Source organism: Panulirus ornatus, chromosome 53 (assembly GCF_036320965.1).
Source record: "Panulirus ornatus isolate Po-2019 chromosome 53, ASM3632096v1, whole genome shotgun sequence".
NCBI classification, from domain to species: domain Eukaryota; kingdom Metazoa; phylum Arthropoda; class Malacostraca; order Decapoda; family Palinuridae; genus Panulirus; species Panulirus ornatus.
Window position 1 is genome coordinate 6,983,282 of NC_092276.1, and position 22,103 is coordinate 7,005,384.

Here is a 22,103-nt window from a genome sequence, read left to right on the forward strand (position 1 = left end):
AAGTATTTCTCACATACATTCTTCAAAGCAAACACCTGATCCACACATCCTCTACCACTTCTGAAACCGCACTGCTCTTCCCCAATCTGATGCTCTGTACATGCCTTCACCCTCTCAATCAATACCCTCCCATATAATTTACCAGGAATACTCAACAAACTTATACCTCTGTAATTTGAGCACTCACTCTTATCCCCTTTGCCTTTGTACAATGGCACTATGCACGCATTCCGCCAATCCTCAGGCACCTCACCATGAGTCATACATACATTAAATAACCTTACCAACCAGTCAACAATACAGTCACCCCCTTTTTTAATAAATTCCACTGCAATACCATCCAAACCTGCTGCCTTGCCGGCTTTCATCTTCCGCAAAGCTTTTACTACCTCTTCTCTGTTTACCAAATCATTTTCCCTAACCCTCTCACTTTGCACACCACCTCGACCAAAACACCCTATATCTGCCACTCTGTCATCAGACACATTCAACAAACCTTCAAAATACTCATTCCATCTCCTTCTCACATCACCGCTACTTGTTATCACCTCCCCATTTACGCCCTTCACTGAAGTTCCTATTTGCTCCCTTGTCTTACGCACCCTATTTACCTCCTTCCAGAACATCTTTTTATTCTCCCTAAAATTTACTGATAGTCTCTCACCCCAACTCTCATTTGCCCTTTTTTTCACCTCTTGCACCTTTCTCTTGACCTCCTGTCTCTTTCTTTTATACTTCTCCCACTCAATTGCATTTTTTCCCTGCAAAAATCGTCCAAATGCCTCTCTCTTCTCTTTCACTAATACTCTTACTTCTTCATCCCACCACTCACTACCCTTTCTAAACAGCCCACCTCCCACTCTTCTCATGCCACAAGCATCTTTTGCGCAATCCATCACTGATTCCCTAAATACATCCCATTCCTCCCCCACTCCCCTTACTTCCATTGTTCTCACCTTTTTCCATTCTGTACACAGTCTCTCCTGGTACTTCCCCACACAGGTCTCCTTCCCAAGCTCACTTACTCTCACCACCTTCTTCACCCCAACATTCACTCCTCTTTTCTGAAAACCCATACTAATCTTCACCTTAGCCTCCACAAGATAATGATCAGACATCCCTCCAGTTGAACCTCTCAGCACATTAACATCCAATATTTTCTTTTCTTTCAAACTATTCGCCATTTCCCGCATTAGTGAGGTAGCGTTAAGAACAGAGGACTGGGCCTTGAGTGAATACCCTCACCTGGCCCAATTCTCTGTTCCTGCTTTTGGAAAATTAAAAAAAAAAACGAGAGGGGAGGATTTCCAGCCCCCCGCTCCCTCCCCTTTTAGTCGCCTTCTACGACACGCAGGGAATACGTGGGATGTATTCTTTCTCCCCTATCCCCAGGGATAATATATATATACATTCTCAGTGAATGTAGGTTTGCGCCAGGGGTGTGTGATGTCTCCATGGTTGTTTAATTTGTTTATGGATGGGGTTGTAAGGGAGGTAAATGCAAGAGTCCTGGAAAGAGGGGCAAGTATGAAGTCTGTTGGGGATGAGAGAGCTTGGGAAGTGAGTCAGTTGTTGTTCGCTGATGACACAGCGCTGGTGGCTGATTCATGTGAGAAACTGCAGAAGCTGGTGACTGAGTTTGGTAAAGTGTGTGGAAGAAGAAAGTTGAGAGTAAATGTGAATAAGAGCAAGGTTATTAGGTACAGTAGGGGTGAGGGTCAAGTCAATTGGGAGGTGAGTTTGAATGGAGAAAAACTGGAGGAAGTGAAGTGTTTTAGATATCTGGGAGTGGATCTGTCAGCGGATGGAACCATGGAAGCGGAAGTGGATCATAGGGTGGGGGAGGGGGCGAAAATTTTGGGAGCCTTGAAAAATGTGTGGAAGTCGAGAACATTATCTCGGAAAGCAAAAATGGGTATGTTTGAGGGAATAGTGGTTCCAACAATGTTGTATGGTTGCGAGGCGTGGGCTATGGATAGAGATGTGCGCAGGAGGATGGATGTGCTGGAAATGAGATGTTTGAGGACAATGTGTGGTGTGAGGTGGTTTGATCGAGTAAGTAACGTAAGGGTAAGAGAGATGTGTGGAAATAAAAAGAGCGTGGTTGAGAGAGCAGAAGAGGGTGTTTTGAAATGGTTTGGGCACATGGAGAGAATGAGTGAGGAGAGATTGACCAAGAGGATATATGTGTCGGAGGTGGAGGGAACGAGGAGAAGAGGGAGACCAAATTGGAGGTGGAAAGATGGAGTGAAAAAGATTTTGTGTGATCGGGGCCTGAACATGCAGGAGGGTGAAAGGAGGGCAAGAAATAGAGTGAATTGGAGTCATGTGGTATACAGGGGTTGACGTGCTGTCAGTGGATTGAAGCAAGGCATGTGAAGCGTCTGGGGTAAACCATGGAAAGCTGTGTAGGTATGTATATTTGCGTGTGTGGACGTGTGTATGTACATGTGTATGGGGGGGGGGCCATTTCTTTCGTCTGTTTCCTTGCGCTACCTCGCAAACGCGGGAGACAGCGACAAAGTATAAAAAAAAAAAAAAAAAAAAAAAAAAAAAAAATATATATATATATATATATATATATATATATATATATATATATATATATATATCTCGACTTCCACACATTCTTCAAGGCCCCCAGAATTTTCGCCCCCTCCCCCACCCTATGATCCACTTCCGCTTCCATGGTTCCATCCGCTGCCAGATCCACTCCCAGATATCTAAAACACTTCACTTCCTCCAGTTTTTCTCCATTCAAATTCACCTCCCAATTGACTTGACCCTCAACCCTACTGTACCTAATAACCTTGCTCTTATTCACATTTACTCTTAACTTTCTTCTTCCACACACTTTACCAAACTCAGTCACCATCCATAAATGCTACATACAAATCCATTTGTATCATCACACATTTGTTAAATTCTTTTGTCAGATGCTTGGACAGATTAGGAAAGTACAGAAAGAATTGATGTAGAATAGAAACAGTGGAAGAGATTGGAAATTTGATTAGTTGCTGTACACAATGAATAGTGATGATACCAGTATTGACAAGAGTTGCAAGCATTTATGAAGGGCTTCTATAGTGTTGAATGATATAAAATTTAGGAGGCTGTGGATGTTTTGAAAGTGAATGGGATTGCCCATAAAAACAATTTTCTTAGAAGGGGAAATTAGATTACATATGGTTATTATTTTTTATTATACTTTGTCGCTGTCTCCCGAATTAACGAGGTAGCACAAGAAAACAGATGAAAGAATGGCCCAACCCACCCACATACACATGTATATACATACACGTCCACAAATGCCCATATACATCTCAACGTATACATATATACACACACACACGCAGACATATACATATATACACATGCTCTAGATATACACACCGTGGAGTGTATCAGCGTGTGTTGCATGATGACCAAGATACAACATTGTGTGTGTGTGTGTGTGTGACCAAGATACAACATTGTGTGTGTGTGTGTGTGAGACTCACAAATATAGATCTTGCTCCTTTGATCAGCGTATCAGTACCTTTGAGCATGACCATCTCACACATGCTTCACATGTATAAATCTCCCATTGTTAATGGTCAATGTATATCGTGAGCCAGACTCATAAATTCCTAAGCTTCACAGCTCATTAAACCTTATACCTTTATTCATTAGCGGGAGTGCGTCTTATGCTCATAACTCACAAACTCATTATTCTCATGAGCGTAATGTTGCCATAGCTCATAACATAAACATACCCGTTCACATTTCGTATACATTGCCGAGTTTCGAATGGACCGCTCATATAAATCTGATGTTTTCACAAACTCTAAGGCCTCATAATCCTATTCCTCATTATTTGCTCCTCACACACCTCATATAGATACGTGGATCTCATGCATTCTCAGAGCCTCCTAAGTTACTCATATCCTCGAGTTATGATGCTCATAATTCTCACCTCATATATTATCCTTTTGTGGTCAAAATTTTCACCAAACTTGGTCCATATAATGGTACTATAGTTATAATCATATAATTCCCTATTGTTATAATTTTCATGTCTCATTTCATATAATGTTGCTATGATTATAATTATCATACGTCTGCTATAGGTGCAATTCTCATATACTGTCCGCCAGGTACAATCATAGTTATCATATTCTCCCAGCTCTTATAATTCTCCTATAATCATATATCTCATATACTCTCTTCTCATCACAACTCCGCTTGAACTCGTATAGCGTTACTATAATTATCATGTTCATATAATGTTCCTATAAACAATGATGTATACCTGACGAATCTATCATTTCAGACTTGCTATATCAGAGTAATACTGAAGGGTTCGAATCCTGGTTGCGGCAGTAGGGCCACAGTCAGTCCTGCTGTTCATCCTCCCCTATTAGGTTGATCGATAAACTGGGTACCTGGCTTAGACTAGAATGTATATATATATATATATATATATATATATATATATATATATATATATATATATATATATATATATATATATATATGAAGTCTGTTGGGGATGAGAGAGCTTGGGAAGTGAGTCAGTTGTTGTTCGCTGATGATACAGCGCTGGTGGCTGATTCATGTGAGAAACTGCAGAAGCTGGTGACTGAGTTTGGTAAAGTGTGTGGAAGAAGAAAGTTAAGAGTAAATGTGAATAAGAGCAAGGTTATCAGGTACAGTAGGGTTGAGGGTCAAGTCAATTGGGAGGTGAGTTTGAATGGAGAAAAACTGGAGGAAGTGAAGTGTTTTAGATATCTGGGAGTGGATCTGGCAGCGGATGGAACCATGGAAGTGGAAGTGGATCATAGGGTGGGGGAGGGGGCTGTCTCCCGCGTTTGCGAGGTAGCGCAAGGAAACAGACGAAAGAAATGGCCCAACCCCCCCCATACACATGTATATACATACGTCCACACACGCAAATATACATACCTACACAGCTTTCCATGGTTTACCCCAGACGCTTCACATGCCTTGATTCAATCCACTGACAGCACGTCAACCCCGGTATACCACATCGCTCCAATTCACTCTATTCCTTGCCCTCCTTCCACCCTCCTGCATGTTCAGGCCCCGATCACACAAAATCTTTTTCACTCCATCTTTCCACCTCCAATTTGGTCTCCCTCTTCTCCTTGCTCCCTCCACCTCCAACACATATATCCTCTTGGTCAATCTTTCCTCACTCATCCTCTCCATGTGCCCAAACCACTTCAAAACACCCTCTTCTGCTCTCTCAACCACGCTCTTTTTATTTCCACACATCTCTCTTACCCTTACGTTACTCACTCGATCAAACCACCTCACACCACACATTGTCCTCAAACATCTCATTTCCAGCACATCCATCCTCCTGCGCACAACTCTATCCATAGCCCACGCCTCGCAACCATACAACATTGTTGGAACCACTATTCCTTCAAACATACCCATTTTTGCTTTCCGAGATAATGTTCTCGACTTCCACACAAAAGATGCTTGTGGCATGAGAAGAGTGGGAGGTGGGTTGATTAGAAAGGGTAGTGAGTGGTGGGATGAAGAAGTAAGAGTATTAGTGAAAGAGAAGAGAGAGGCATTTGCATGATTTTTGCAGGGAAAAAATGAAATTGAGTGGGAGATGTATAAAAGAAAGAGACAGGAGGTCAAGAGAAAGGTGCAAGAGGTGAAAAAAAGGGCAAATGAGAGTTGGGGTGAGAGAGTATCATTAAATTTTAGGGAGAATAAAAAGATGTTCTGGAAGGAGGTAAATAAAGTGCGTAAGACAAGGGAGCAAATGGGAACTTCAGTGAAGGGCGCAAATGGGGAGGTGATAACAAGTAGTGGTGATGTGAGAAGGAGATGGAGTGAGTATTTTGAAGGTTTGCTGAATGTGTTTGATGATAGAGTGGCAGATATAGGGTGTTTTGGTCGAGGTGGTGTGCAAAGTGAGAGGGTTAGGGAAAATGATTTGGTAAACAGAGAAGAGGTAGTGAAAGATTTGCGGAAGATGAAAGCCGGCAAGGCAGCAGGTTTGGATGGTATTGCAGTGGAATTTATTAAAAAAGGGGGTGACTGTATTGTTGACTGGTTGGTAAGGTTATTTAATGTATGTATGACTCATGGTGAGGTGCCTGAGGATTGGCGGAATGCGTGCATAGTGCCATTGTACAAAGGCAAAGGGGATAAGAGTGAGTGCTCAAATTACAGAGGTATAAGTTTGTTGAGTATTCCTGGGAAATTATATGGGAGGGTATTGATTGAGAGGGTGAAGGCATGTTCAGAGCATCAGATTGGGGAAGAGCAGTGTGGTTTCAGAAGTGGTAGAGGATGTGTGGATCAGGTGTTTGCTTTGAAGAATGTATGTGAGAAATACTTAGAAAAGCAAATGGATTTGTATGTAGCATTTATGGATCTGGAGAAGGCACATGATAGAGTTGATAGAGATGCTCTGTGGAAGGTATTAAGAATATATGGTGTGGGAGGAAAGTTGTTAGAAGCAGTGAAAAGTTTTTATCGAGGATGTAAGGCATGTGTACGTGTAGGAAGAGAGGAAAGTGATTGGTTCTCAGTGAATGTAGGTTTGCGGCAGGGGTGTGTGATGTCTCCATGGTTGTTTAATTTGTTTATGGATGGGGTTGTTAGGGAGGTAAATGCAAGAGTTTTGGAAAGAGGGGCAAGTATGAAGTCTTTTGGGGATGAGAGAGCTTGGGAAGTGAGTCAGTTGTTGTTCGCTGATGATACAGCGCTGGTGGCTGATTCATGTGAGAAACTGCAGAAGCTGGTGACTGAGTTTGGTAAAGTGTGTGAAAGAAGAAAGCTGAGAGTAAATGTGAATAAGAGCAAGGTTATTAGGTACAGTAGGGTTGAGGGACAAGTCAACTGGGAGGTAAGTTTGAATGAAGAAAAACTGGAGGAAGTGAAGTGTTTTAGATATCTGGGAGTGGATTTAGCAGCGGATGGAACCATGGACGCGGAAGTGAATCATAGGGTGGGGGAGGGGGCAAAAGTTCTGGGAGCATTGAAGAATGTGTGGAAGTCAAGAACATTATCTCGGAAAACAAAAATGGGTATGTTTGAAGGAATAGTGGTTCCAACAATGTTATATGGTTGCGAGGCGTGGGCTATGGATAGAGTTGCGCGGAGGAGGGTGGATGTGCTGGAAATGAGATGTTTGAGGACAATATGTGGTGTGAGGTGGTTTGATCGAGTAAGTAATAATAGGGTAAGATAAATGTGTGGTAATAAAAAGAGTGTGGTTGAGAGAGCAGAAGAGGTTGTTTTGAAATGGTTTGGTCACATGGAGAGAATAAGTGAGGAAAGATTGACCAAGAGGATATATGTGTCAGAGTTGGAGGGAACGAGGAGAAGTGAGAGACCAAATTGGAGGTGGAAAGATGGAGTGAAAAAGATTTTGAGTGATTGGGGCCTGAACATACAGGAGGGTGAAAGTGAATTGGAACAATGGGATATACTGGGGTGGATTGAACCAGGGCATGTGAAGCATCTGGGGTAAACCATGGAAAGTTCTGTGGGGCCTGGATGTGGAAAGGGAGCTGTGGTTTCGGTGCATTATTACATGACAACTAGAGACTGAGTGTGAACGAATGTGGCCTTTGTTGTCTTTTCCTAGCACTACCTCGCACACATGAGGGGGGAGGGGGTTGTTATTTCATGTGCGGCGGGGTGGCGAGGGGAATGAATAAAGGCAGACAGTATGAATTATGTACATGTGTATATATGTATATGTCTGTGTGTGTATATATATGTATACGTTGAGATGTATAGGTATGTATATGTGCGTGTGTGGACGTGTATGTATATACATGTGTATGTGGGTGGGTTGGGCCATTCTTTCATCTGTTTCTTTGCACTACCTCGCTAACGCAGGAGACTGCGACAAAGCAAAATAAATATAAATAAATATGATGATACAATAGCCTTCCAAACATCACAATATTGTTGGCATATTTTTGTACTCACCTGCAGCTCATGCTCCTTTGTAAGAGATTTAATTTGCTGCTGGAAGTCCTCATTCATTTTGAATTCTTTTGCAGACAACTCATCCTCTAAGGAGACTCTTGCATGGGACTCTTTTTCCATAGCTGCACTCTTAACCTGTACCTCCTGTTGAGACAGTTCAAGCTGGTGCTCAAGATCCTTCAGGTGAGAGGAGCACTCAGACAATTGATCCACAAACTGACTTAATTCTCCCTTAAGGTTTGACACAGTAATGTGGCTTTCCTGAGCTTCATTCTGAAAAATAACTTTCAAATTACTGAAGAAATCAAATGTATATAGTATTCAGGGGCTTTGTTAGCTATTTAGATATATAGAAGCAACAAATAAGCTTTTATTCTTACACTTATTATTCCTATAAAGTGCAGGTCAGTGGACTGAACCAGGGTATGTGAAATGTCCGGGGTAAACCAGGGAAAGGTCTGTAGGGTCTGGATGTGGATAGGGAGCTGTGTTTTCAGAGCATTACACATGACAGTGTGAGTATGACTGAGAGCAGGTGTGGCCTTCCTTCATCTGTTCCCTGGCACTAATTTGCTGACACAGGAGGCAGCAATCAATTGGAGAAGAAAAGGATGTAAATTATATTTTCTTTTCTTTCACACATTTACGTTGTTTCTCTTGGGGCAGGGTGGCGTCAGGAATGGATGACAGTGAACAAGTATAAAAATGTATACCACATCATTCCAACAATATTATATGGTTTGAGGCATGGGAAATAGATCATATTATGTGGAAAAGGGTGGATATGTCGGAAATGAAATGTCTGAGGACAATATATGGTGTGAGGTGGTTTGATCAAGCAAGTAATGAAAGGGTAAGAGAAATGTGTGGTAATAAAAAGAATGTGGTTGAGAGAGCAGAAGAGGGTGTGTTGAAATAGTTTGGGCATATGGAGAGAATGAGTGAGGGAAGGTTGAGAAAGAGGATATGTGTGTCAGAGTTGGGGGGGGGGGGGACAAGGAGAAACAGGAGACTAAATTGAAGGTGGAAGGATGGAGTAAAAAAAGATTTTGAGCAACTGGGGCCTAAAAATGTAGGAGGGTTAAAGATGTGCATGGAATAGAGTGAATTTGAAAGATATGGAACACATTGGGGTCAGCATGCCCTCAATAGACTAATCCACAGCATGTGAAATGTCCAGGGAAAACCATGAAAAGGTTTGTGGGGCCTGGATGTGGATAGGGAGCTGTGGTTTTGGTGCATTACACATGACAGTTCAAATGTGGATGAGAGCAGGTGGCCTTTCTTCATCTGTTTCCTGGCACTACTTTGCTGACACAGGAAGCAGTGATCAAGTGTGGGAGAGAAAAAAAGAATATGGTATCATCTTTTCCCTGGGGATAGGGGAGAAAGAATACTTCCCACGTATTCCCTGCGTGTCGTAGAAGGCGACTAAAAGGGAAGGGAGCGGGGGGCTGGAAATCCTCCCCTCTCGTTTTTTTTTTTCCAAAAGAAGGAACAGAGAAGAGGGCCAGATGAGGATATTCCCTCAAAGGCCCAGTCCTCTGTTCTTAACGCTACCTCGCTATCGCGGGAAATGGCGAATAGTATATAAAAAAAAAAAAAAAATCATCTTTTTTTGTTCATTCATGCATTTATGCTGTTTCCTGTGGGGTGAGATGGCGTTGCAGAAGGATAACGGCAAGCAAGTATGAATAAGTACATGTATGTGTATGTGGAGTGAAAAAGATTTTGAGCAATTGGGGCCTGAACATAGAGGAGGGTGAAAGGCATGCAAGGAATAAAGTGAACTGACACAATGTGGTATACCAGGGGCGACGTGCTGTCAATGGATAGAACCAGGGCATGTGAAGCGTCTGGGGTAGAATATGGAAAGTTTTGTAGGGCCTAGATGTGGATAGGAAACTGTAGTTTCGGTGCATTACACATGACAGCTAGAGACTGAGCGTGAACGAATGTGGCCTTTGTTGTCTTTTCCTAGCGCTACTTCATGCATATGCAGGGTGATGGGGGTGCCATTTCATGTGTGGTGGGGTGGCGATGGGAATGAATGAAGGCAGCAAGTATGGATATGTACATTTGTATATATGTTTATGTCTATGTATATACACACTGAAATGTATAGGTATGTATATGTGCGTGTGTGGGCGTTTATGTATATGCATGTATGTGTGGGTGGGTTGGGCCATTTCTTTCGTCTGTTTCCTTGCGCTACCTTGCTAACGCGGGAAACAGTAACTAAGTATAAAAGTGTTAGTGAGTGGTGGGATGAAGAAATAAGATTGTTAGTGAAAGAAAAGAGAGAGGCATTTGGACAATTTTTGCAGGGAAATAGAGCAAATGACTGGCAGATGTATAAAAGAAAGAAGCAAGAAGCAAGTTAAGAGAAAGGTGCAGGGGGTGAAAAATAGGCCAAATAAGAGTTGGGGGTGAGAGAGTATCGTTAAATTTTAGGGAGAATAAGATGTTTTGGAAGGAGGTAAATAAAGTGTGTAAGAAAAGAGAACAAATGGGAACATCGGTGAAGGGGGCTAATGGGGAGGTAATAACAAGTAGTGATGAAGTGAGAAGGAAAGGGAGTGAATATTTTGAAGGATTGTTGAATGTGTTAGATGATAGAGTGGCAGATATAGGGTGTTTTGGTTGAGGTGGTGTGCAAAGTGAGAGGGTTTGGGATAATGATTTGGTAAACAGAGAAGAGGCAGTGAAAGCTTTGCAGAAGATGAAAACTGGCAGGGTGGTGGGTTTGGATGGTATTGCAGAGGAATTTATTAAAATAGGGGGTGACTGTGTTGTTGACTGGTTGGTAAGGATACTTAATGTATGTATGGCTCATGGTGAAGTGCCTGAGGATTGGCAGAATGCATGCATAGTGCCATTGTACAAATGCAAAGGATAAAGGTGAGTGTTCAAATTACAAAGGTGTAAGTCTGTTGAGTATTCCTGGGAAATTATATGGGAGGGTACTGATTGAGAGAGTGAAGGCATGCACAGAGCATCAGATTGGGGAAGAGCAGTGTGGTTTCAGAAGTGGTAAAGGATGTATGGATCAGGTGTTTGCTTTGAAAAATACATGTGAGAAATACTTAGAAAAATAAATGGATTTGTATGTAGCACTTATGGATCTGGAGAAGGCATATGATATTGTTGATAGAGATGCTCTGTGGAAGGTATTAAGAATATATGGTGTGGGAGGCAAGTTGCTAGAAGTGAAATTTTTTTTTATCGAGGATGTAAGGCATGTGTACGAGTAGGAAGAGAGAAAAGCGATTGGTTCTCAGTGAATGTCGGTTTCCAGCAGGGGTGCATGATGTCTCCATGGTTGTTTAACTTGTTTATGGATGGGGTTGTTAGGAAGGTGAATGCAAGAGTTTTGGAGAGGGACAAGTATGCAGTCTGTTGTAGACGAGAGGGCTTGGGAAGTGAGACAGTTGTTGTTCGCTGATGATACAGCGCTGGTGACTGATTCAGGTGAGAAACTGCAAAAGCTGGTGACTGAGTTTGGTAAAGTGTGTGAAAGAAGAAGGCTGAGAGTAAATGTGAATAAGAGCAAGGTTATTAGGTACAGTAGGGTTGAGGGACAAGTCAATTGGGAGATAAGTTTGAATGGAGAACAACTGGTGGAAGTGAAGTGTTTTAGATATCTGGGAGTGGATTTGGCAGCGGGTGGAACGATGGAGGTGGAAGTGAGTCAGAGGGTGGGGGAGGTGGCAAAAGTTCTGGGAGCGTTGAAAAATGTGTGGAAGGCGAGAACATTATCTTGGAAAGCAAAAATGGGCATGTTTGAAGGAATAGTGGTTCCAACAATGTTATATGGTTATGAGGCGTGGGCTATAGATAGGGTTGTGTGGAGGAGGGTGGATGTGTTGGAAATGAGATGTTTGAGGACAACATGTGGTGTGAGGTATTTTGATTGAGTACACAATGAAGAGAGATGTGTGGTATTAAAAAGACTGTGGTTGAGAGAGCAGAAGTGGGTGGTTTGAAATGATTTGGTCACATGGAGAGAATGAGTGAGGAAAGATTGACAAAGAGGGCATATGTGTCAGAGGTGGAGGGAAGGAGGAGAAATGGGAGACCAAATTGGAGGTGGAAGGATGGAGTGAAAAAGATTTTGAGCGATCAGGGCCTAAACATGCAGGAGGGTGAAAGGCGAGCAAGGAATAGAGTGAATTGGAATGATGTGGTATACCGGGGTCGACGTGCTGTCAGTGGATTGAACCAGGGCATGTGAAGTGTTTGGGGTAAACCATGGAAAGTTTTGTATGGCCCAGATGTGGAAAGGGAGCTGTGGTTTTGGTGCATTATACATGACAGCTAGAGACTGAGTGTGAACGAATGTGGCCTTTGTTGTCTTTTCCTAGCGCTACCTCACGCGCATGCGGGGGAGGGGATTATCATTTCATGTGTCGTGGGGTGGCGATGGGAATGAATAAAGGCAGTAAGTATGAATCATGTACATGTGTATGTGGTAGGTTGGGCCATTCTGTCGTCTGTTTTCCTTGCGCTACCTCGCTAACATAGGAGACAGCGACAAAGTATAATGAATAAAATCAACATATTTCATTCATTTTACTTACTATACTTTGTCGTTGTCTTCCACGTTAGCGAGGTAGCACAAGAACACAATGAAAAGAATGGCCCAACCTACCCACATACACACTGTATATACATAAAAGCCCACACACGCACATGTACATACCTATACATTTCAACATATATATTCATAGACATATACATATAAACATATGCATATATTCATACATGCTGCCTTCATCCATTCCTGCCGCCACCCTGCCACACGAGATTTGACACATCCCCTCCCCCCATGTGCGTGCAGGGTAGCACTAGGAAAGGACAACAAAGGCCACATTTGTCCACACTCAGACTCTAGCTGTCATGAGTAATGCACTGACACCACAGCTCCCTTTCCACGTCCAGGCCCCATAAAACTCTCCATGGTTTACCCCAGACGCTTCACACGTCCTGGTTCAACCCATTGACAGCACGTCGACCCCGGTATAACACATCATTCCAATTCACTCTATTCCTTGCACGCCTTTCACCCTCCTGTATTGTTCAGGCCTTGATCACTCAAAATCTTTTTCACTCCATCCTTCCACCTCCAATTTGGTCTCCCACTTCTTGTTCCCACCACCTCTGACACATATATCCTCTTTGTCAATTTTTCCTCACTAATTCTCTCCATGTGACCAAACCATTTCACTACACCTTCTGCTATCTCAACCACATTCTTTTTGTTACCACACATCTCTGTTACTCTTTCAGTACTTACTCGGTCAAACCACTTCACATCACATTGTCCTCAAACATCTCATTTCCAGCACATCCCTCCTCCTCCACACAACCCTATCTATCACCCATGCCTCACAACAATATAACATTGTTGGAATCACTGTATGAGATGTGGTATGGCAAGGAATGCAAAGGGAATGAATTGTGGAACAGTAGAGTGGGTGAAATGTAATACTTTGAGATGGTTTGGGGATCTGGAAAAAAATGCAAGAAGGGCACTTTACAAGGAAAGTGTATGATTGTACAATTAAAGGGGTTGGCGTGACTGGAAGATCACCTGTGACATGGGGAAATGGAGTGGCAGAGTACTGGAGGGAGAGATATGGGTGGAAGAATGCGTGGAATGGTGTACACAAGGGAGGGATGTAAGGAAAGGGATAAGTGACGACAGAGATATAGACAGAACAGACTCTGGGTGTGTGCAAGTGAAGCCATTGTTCATTTGCTCCTGATATTATTTTATGAAGATCTATTTTTATTTATTTATTTTGCTTTGTCGATGTCTCCTGCGTTTGCGAGGTAGCGCAAGGAAACAGACGAAAGAAATGGCCCAACCCACCCCCATACACATGTATATACATACACGTCCACACACGCAAATATACATACCCATACATCTCAATGTACACATATATATACACACAGACATATACATATATACACATGCACACAATTCACACTGTCTGCCTTTATTCATTCCCATCGCCACCTCGGCACAAATGGAATAACATCCCCCTCCCCCCTCATGTGTGCGAGGTAGCGCTAGGAAAAGACAACAAAGGCCACATTCGTTCACACTCAGTCTCTAGCTGTCATGCAATAATGCCCGAAACCACAGCTCCCCCTCCACATCCAGGCCCCACAGAACTTTCCATGGTTTACCCCAGACACCTCACATGCCCTGATTCAATCCATTGACAGCACGTCGACCCCGGTATACTATATCGATCCAATTCACTCTATTCCTTGCCCGCCTTTCACCATCCTGCATGTTCAGGCCCCGATCATTCAAAATCTTTTTCACTCCATCTTTCCACCTCCAATTTGGTCTCCCACTTCTCCTCGTTCCCTCCACCTCCGACACATATATCCTTTTGGTCAATCTTTCCTCTTTTATTCTCTCCATGTGCCCAAACCATTTCAAAACACCCTCTTCTGCTCTCTCAACCACGCTCTTCTTATTTCCACATATCTCTCTTACCCTTACATTACTTACTCGATCAAACCACCTCACACCACATATTGTCCTCAAACATCTCATTTCCAGCACATCCATCCTGCTGCGCACAACTCTAGCCATAGTCCACGCCTCGCAACCATATAGCATTGTTGGAACCACTATTCCTTCAAACATACCCATTTTTGCTTTCCAAGATAATGTTCTCGACTTCCACACATTCTTTAAGGCTTCCAGGATTTTCGCCCCCTCCCCCACCCTATGATTCACTTCCACTTCCATGGTCCCATCCGCTGCCAGATCCACTCCCAGATATCTAAAACACTTTACTTCCTCCAGTTTTTCTCCATTCAAACTTACCTCCCAATTGACTTGACCCTCAACCCTACTGTACCTAATAACCTTGCTCTTATTCACATTTACTCTTAACTCTCTTCTTTCACACACTTTACCAAACTCAGTCACCAGCTTCTGCAGTTTCTCACATGAATCAGCCACCAGCGCTGTATCATCAGTGAACAACAACTGACTCACTTCCCAAGCTCTCTCATCCCCAACAGACTGCATACTTGCCCCTCTTTCCAAAACTCTTGCATTCACCTCCCTAACAACCCCATCCATAACCAAATTAAACAACCATGGAGACATCACACATCCCTGCCGCAAACCTACATTCACTGAGAACCAATCACTTTCCTCTCTTCCTACATGTACACATGCCTTACATCCTTGATAAAAACAATTAGTAGAAACAATTAGATATAAAAAAATTAGTATAATTGGAAGGAAATTCCACAGATCACTTATAATACCTGAAAAGCAGCACAGTTAGGAGTGAAATAAGAATGGGTGTTAATATATAGTGGTAAATATAAAAACATCTATATTAAGTTCCAGGTACAAGTTTGTTGAGTATTCCTGGTAAATTATAAGGGAGGGTATTGATTGAGAGGGTGAAGGCATGTACAGAGCATCAGATTGGGGAAGAGCAGTGTGGTTTCAGAAGTGGTAGAGGATGTGTGGATCAGGTGTTTGCTTTGAAGAATGTATGTGAGAAATACTTAGAAAAGCTAATGGATTTGTATGTAGCATTTATGGATCTGGAGAAGGCATATGATAGAGTTGATAGAGATGTTCTGTGGAAGGTATTAAGAATAAATGGTGTGGGAGGCAAGTTGTTTGAAGCAGTGAAAAGTTTTTATCGAGGATGTAAGGCATGTGTACATGTAGGAAGAGAGGAAAGTGATTGGTTCTCATTGAATGTAGGTTTGCAGCAGGGGTGTGTGATGTCTCCATGGTTGTTTAATTTGTTTATGGATGGGGTTGTTAGGGAGGTGAATGCAAGAATTTTGGAGAGAGGGGCAAGTATGCAGTCTGTTGTGGTTGAAAGAGCTTGGGAAGTGAGTCAGTTGTTGTTCAATGATGATACAGCGCTGGTGGCTGATTCATGTGAGAAACTGCAGAAGCTGGTGACTGAGTTTGGTAAAGTGTGTGAAAGAAGAGAGTTAAGAGTAAATGTGAATAAGAGCAAGGTTATTAGGTACAGTAGGGTTGAGGGTCAAGTCAATTGGGAGGTAAGTTTGAATGGAGAAAAACCGGAGGAAATGAAGTGTTTTAGATATCTGGGAGTGGATTTGGCAGCGGATGGAACCATGGAAGCAGAAGTGAATCATAGGGTGGGGGAGGGGGCGAAAATTCTGGGAGCCTTGAAGAATGCGTGGAAGTTGAGAACATTATCTCAGAAAGCAAAAATGGGTATGTTTGAAGGAATACTGGTTCTAACAATGTTGTACAATATGTGGTGTGAGGTGGTTTGATTGAGTAAGTAATAATAGGGTAAGAGATATGTGTGGTAACAAAAAGAGTGTGGTTGAGAGAGCAGAAGAGGGTGTTTTGAAATGGTTTGGTCACATGGAGAGAATGAGTGAGGAAAGATTGACCAAGAGGATATATGTGTCAGAGGTGGAGGGAACGAGGAGAAGTGGGAGACCAAATTGGAGGTGGAAAGATGGAGTGAAAAAGATTTTGAGTGATCAGGGCCTGAACATGCAGGAGGGTGTAAGGTGTGCAAGGAATAGAGTGAATTGGAACGATGTGGTATACCGGGGTCGATGTGCTGTCAATGGATTGAACCAGGGCATGTGAAGCGTCTGGGGTAAACCATGGAAAGTTCTGTAGGGCCTGGATGTGGAAAGGGAGCTGTGGTTTCGGTGCATTATTACATGACAGCTAGAGACTGAGTGTGAACGAATGTGGCCTTTGTTGTATTTCCTAGCGCTACCTTGCACACATGAAGGGGGGGGGGGTTGTTATTCCATGTGTGGCGAGGTGGCGATGGGAATGAATAAAGGCAGACAGTATGAATTATGTACATGTGTATATATGTATATGTTTGTGTGTGTATATATATGTATACATTGAGATGTATAGGTATGTATATTTGCGTGTGTGGACGTGTATGTATATGCATGTGTATGTGGGTGGGTTGAGCCATTCTTTCGTCTGTTGCCTTGCGCTACCTTGTTAACGCGTGAGACAGCGACAAAGCAAAATAAATATAAAATAAAATTAAGTTCCATGGCGAAAGATGGAATTTTCTTCATCACACAAGTTAAGCTACTTAACCAAGGCGAAATCTACACTAAAGGTATTGGTCATATGCCAATCTGTTCATGATGGTGGGAAATAACTGTAAAGTCTAATGAGTACATCATATAAAAACTAAAATATGATGAAGGTCACACTTTAATGTATAACTCCTGAAGATGAATGATAGTTGACAAATGGACAGACATAGTGATCTAGTGTCTGCTATGCTATATAGGTAGCATACTCAACTGTGGAACGAACAACTAATGCACAAAAAGTAAGAAAATACAGAAGATAGTGTAATGTACTAGGAGTGTGACGATTAAAAATGATTGTGCACTGTTCACTGCTGAAAAGTTGCATCTGGATTAAAAGATTTAATGAAATTCCTTTCAATTTAGAGCATACCATATTACTATGCCTTTAAGAAAGGCATTTCTTGAAAACCTGAAGTTCACTAATGTTTAATAACGAAATATATTGCAAAGTGGGGTGCCTAAATGTGTGTGGATGTAACCAAGATGTGAAAAAAGGAGAGATAGGTAGTATGTTTGAGGAAAGGAACCTGGATGTTTTGGCTCTGAGTGAAACGAAGCTCAAGGGTAAAGGGGAAGAGTGGTTTGGGAATGTCTGGGGAGTAAAGTCAGGGGTTAGTGAGAAGACAAGAGCAAGGGAAGGAGTAGCAATACTCCTGAAACAGGAGTTGTGGGAGTATGTGATAGAATGCAAGAAAGTAAATTCTCGATTAATATGGGTAAAACTGAAAGTTGATGGAGAGAGGTGGGTGATTATTGGTGCATATGCACCTGGGCATGAGAAGAAAGATCATGAGAGGCAAGTGTTTTGGGAGCAGCTGAATGAGTGTGTTAGTGGTTTTGATGCATGAGACCGGGTTATAGTGATGGGTGATTTGAATGCAAAGGTGAGTAATGTGGCAGTTGAGGGAATAATTGGTATACATGGGGTGTTCAGTGTTGTAAATGGAAATGGTGAAGAGCTTGTAGATTTATGTGCTGAAAAAGGACTGATGATTGGGAATACCTGGTTTAAAAAGCGAGATATACATAAGTATACTTATGTAAGTAGGAGAGATGGCTAGAGAGCGTTATTGGATTACGTGTTAATTGACAGGCGTGCGAAAGAGAGACTTTTGGATGTTAATGTGCTGAGAGGTGCAACTGGAGGGATGTCTGATCATTATCTTGTGGAGGCTAAGGTGAAGATTTGTATGGGTTTTCAGAAAAGAAGAGTGAATATTGGGGTGAAGAGGGTGGTGAGAGTAAGTGAGCTTGGGAAGGAGACCTGTGTGAGGAAGTACCAGGAGAGACTGAGTACAGAATGGAAAAAGGTGAGAACAATGGAAGTAAGGGGAGTGGGGGAGGAATGGGATGTATTTAGGGAATCAGTGATGGATTGCGCAAAAGATGCTTGTGGCATGAGAAGAGTGGGAGGTGGGTTGATTAGAAAGGGTAGTGAGTGGTGGCATGAAGAAGTAAGAATATTAGTGAAAGAGAAGAGAGAGGCATTTGGACGATTTTTGCAGGGAAAAAATGAAATTGAGTGGGAGATGTATAAAAGAAAGAGACAGGAGGTCAAGAGAAAGGTGCAAGAGGTGAAAAAAAGGGCAAATGAGAGTTGGGGTGAGAGAGTATCATTAAATTTTAGGGAGAATAAAAAGATGTTCTGGAAGGAGGTAAATAAAGTGCGTAAGACAAGGGAGCAAATGGGAACTTCAGTGAAGGGCGCAAATGGGGAGGTGATAACAAGTAGTGGTGATGTGAGAAGGAGATGGAGTGAGTATTTTGAAGGTTTGTTGAATGTGTTTGATGATAGAGTGGCAGATATAGGGTGTTTTGGTCGAGGTGGTGTGCAAAGAGAGAGGGTTAGGGAAAATGATTTGGTAAACAGAGAAGAGGTAGTGAAAGCTTTGCGGAAGATGAAAGCCGGCAAGGCAGCAGGTTTGGATGGTATTGCAGTGGAATTTATTAAAAAAGGGGGTGACTGTATTGTTGACTGGTTGGTAAGGTTATTTAATGTATGTATGACTCATGGTGAGGTGCCTGAGGATTGGCGGAATGCGTGCATAGTGCCATTGTACAAAGGCAAAGGGGATAAGAGTGAGTGCTCAAATTACAGAGGTATAAGTTTGTTGAGTATTCCTGGTAAATTATATGGGAGGGTATTGATTGAGAGGGTGAAGGCATGTACAGAGCATCAGATTGGGGAAGAGCAGTGTGGTTTCAGAAGTGGTAGAGGATGTGTGGATCAGGTGTTTGCTTTGAAGAATGTATGTGAGAAATACTTAGAAAAGCAAATGGATTTGTATGTAGCATTTATGGATCTGGAGAAGGCATATGATAGAGTTGATAGAGATGCTCTGTGGAAGGTATTAAGAATATATGGTGTGGGAGGAAAGTTGTTAGAAGCAGTGAAAAGTTTTTATCGAGGATGTAAGGCATGTGTACGTGTAGGAAGAGAGGAAAGTGATTGGTTCTCAGTGAATGTAGGTTTGCGGCAGGGGTGTGTGATGTCTCCATGGTTGTTTAATTTGTTTATGGATGGGGTTGTTAGGGAGGTAAATGCAAGAGTTTTGGAAAGAGGGGCAAGTATGAAGTCTGTTGGGGATGAGAGAGCTTGGGAAGTGAGTCAGTTGTTGTTCGCTGATGATACAGCGCTGGTGGCTGATTCATGTGAGAAACTGCAGAAGCTGGTGACTGAGTTTGGTAAAGTGTGTGGAAGAAGAAAGTTAAGAGTAAATGTGAATAAGGGCAAGGTTATTAGGTACAGTAGGGTTGAGGGTCAAGTCAATTGGGAGGTGAGTTTGAATGGAGAAAAACTGGAGGAAGTGAAGTGTTTTAGATATCTGGGAGTGGATCTGGCAGCGGATGGAACCATGGAAGCGGAAGTGGATCATAGGGTGGGGGAGGGGGCGAAAATTCTGGGGGCCTTGAAGAATGTGTGGAAGTCGAGAACATTATCTCGGAAAGCAAAAATGGGTATGTTTGAAGGAATAGTGGTTCCAACAATGTTGTATGGTTGCGAGGCGTGGGCTATGGATAGAGTTGTGCGCAGGAGGATGGATGTGCTGGAAATGAGATGTTTGAGGACAATGTGTGGTGTGAGGTGGTTTGATCGAGTGAGTAACGTAAGGGTAAGAGAGATGTGTGGAAATAAAAAGAGCGTGGTTGAGAGAGCAGAAGAGGGTGTTTTGAAGTGGTTTGGGCACATGGAGAGAATGAGTGAGGAAAGATTGACCAAGAGGATATATGTGTCGGAGGTGGAGGGAATGAGGAGAAGAGGGAGACCAAATTGGAGGTGGAAAGATGGAGTGAAAAAGATTTTGTGTGATCGGGGCCTGAACATGCAGGAGGGTGAAAGGAGGGCAAGGAATAGAGTGAATTGGAGTGATGTGGTATACCGGGGTTGACGTGCTGTCGGTGGATTGAATCAAGGCATGTGAAGCGTCTGGGGTAAACCATGGAAAGCTGTGTAGGTATGTATATTTGCGTGTGTGGACGTATGTATATACATGTGTATGGGGGGGGGTTGGGCCATTTCTTTCGTCTGTTTCCTTGCGCTACCTCGCAAACGCGGGAGACAGCGACAAAGTATAATAATAAAGAAAATAATAAAATTGCAAAGTTATGAATGTAAAAAATTTCATATGAGAGTATGATTTTTAATTATTCAAACATCACTTCACCTATCCTCATAATATGACACTGGTAATGTCCTCTACATATGGCAATCTTTTTTTCAAAAATTTTCAAGGGATGATATTTTTTCATACTTGCTCATCGTTTCCTGCATTAGCAAGTTAGAGCCAAGAGCAGATGAAGAAAGGCTGCATCTGCTTTCATCCATTCTCTAGCACGTATGTTTAATATAACCTTCATAATAAAAAATCACCAAAAAGCTCAATATCCAATCACTAAAATAATTCCTTTTCACTACCTCCAATCTCTGGTGTTCTGCCTCCAACTTCTGATTCTTGATTTGAGTGTCCTGCAGAAGCTGCAACATATTCTTATGATCAATACAAAGTTGTGTGTGAGTCTCACTAAGCCGAGTATGTGTTTCTTGCACTTCTCTTATTTCACAAGTGATAGTCTCATTTTCTGTTGTTACAGCCTCCATCTGAAATTCATATGAAATATAACAAAATTATCATTATAACTATGTTATATAGATTACAGGACTTAATAATAATGTTGTAGCTCCCTTGGTTATCCGATTCTTGTATCACACATAATCCTCAAATAAGATTTATTCTTTTTCACTCAAACTTGGAACTTTTAATGTTCATACCTGGTGGTGAATACCTGGTATGTTTCCTTCCCTGAATGTAGAAATCAAAGAGCAGTTATCTGCTAAAATCAGTGACAGCTACCGGCTGATAACTTCATATGCAACGATTCAGTTATCTTGAAACACTGAACCTTCAATTAATACTTTTGTTGGGTCAATATCCCTCTTCTATCAGTTATAATCAAATATTGAAATCAACTAAAGGGCAAACAGCTTATTATAACATCTTTTCCATGGTTTCATACAAAAAGATGTTGCTCCTAGTCACCTATAATATGATGTAAATATAAGATTTTTTTTTTAATACTATACACCATTTCCTGCATTAGCGATGTAGCATTAAGAACAGAGGACTGGGTTTTGAGGAAATATCTTCACCTGGCCCACTTCTATGTTCCTTCTTTTGTAAAAAAAAAAAAAAAAAAAAAAAAAAAAAAAAAAAAAACGAGAGGGGAGGATTTCCAGCCACCCGCTCCCTCCCCTTTTAGTTGCCTTCTACGACATGCAGGGAATACGTGGGAAGTATTCTTTCTCCCCTATCCCCAGGGATGTCTTTTTTAACAGGAGGAAATAAAAGACCAAAAAAGTTAAACAGGTCACATCCAAAGACATGGCAACCACTGCCATTGTAGGGTGGTCCAGATATATGGTACAATTTAGCTTATAATGTGCCAACAGCTAACTTGGAATCATTCGCAACAAGTGGTGATTGGGCTACTGTATTTGATTGTATGAAAAATTT

The 22,103-nt window shown here is 42.1% G+C and overlaps 1 protein-coding gene across 1 annotated transcript in view; it reads right to left on the reverse strand.

Annotated features, from left to right (window-relative positions):
- The window catches only part of LOC139765206 (uncharacterized), a 236,453-nt gene that overhangs the window by 130,409 nt on the left and 83,941 nt on the right, over window positions 1-22,103 (reverse strand). The window contains 2 exon segments of the mRNA XM_071692509.1: window positions 7,972-8,244; window positions 21,008-21,190. Coding sequence (XP_071548610.1) covers window positions 7,972-8,244; window positions 21,008-21,190 — 456 coding nt within the window.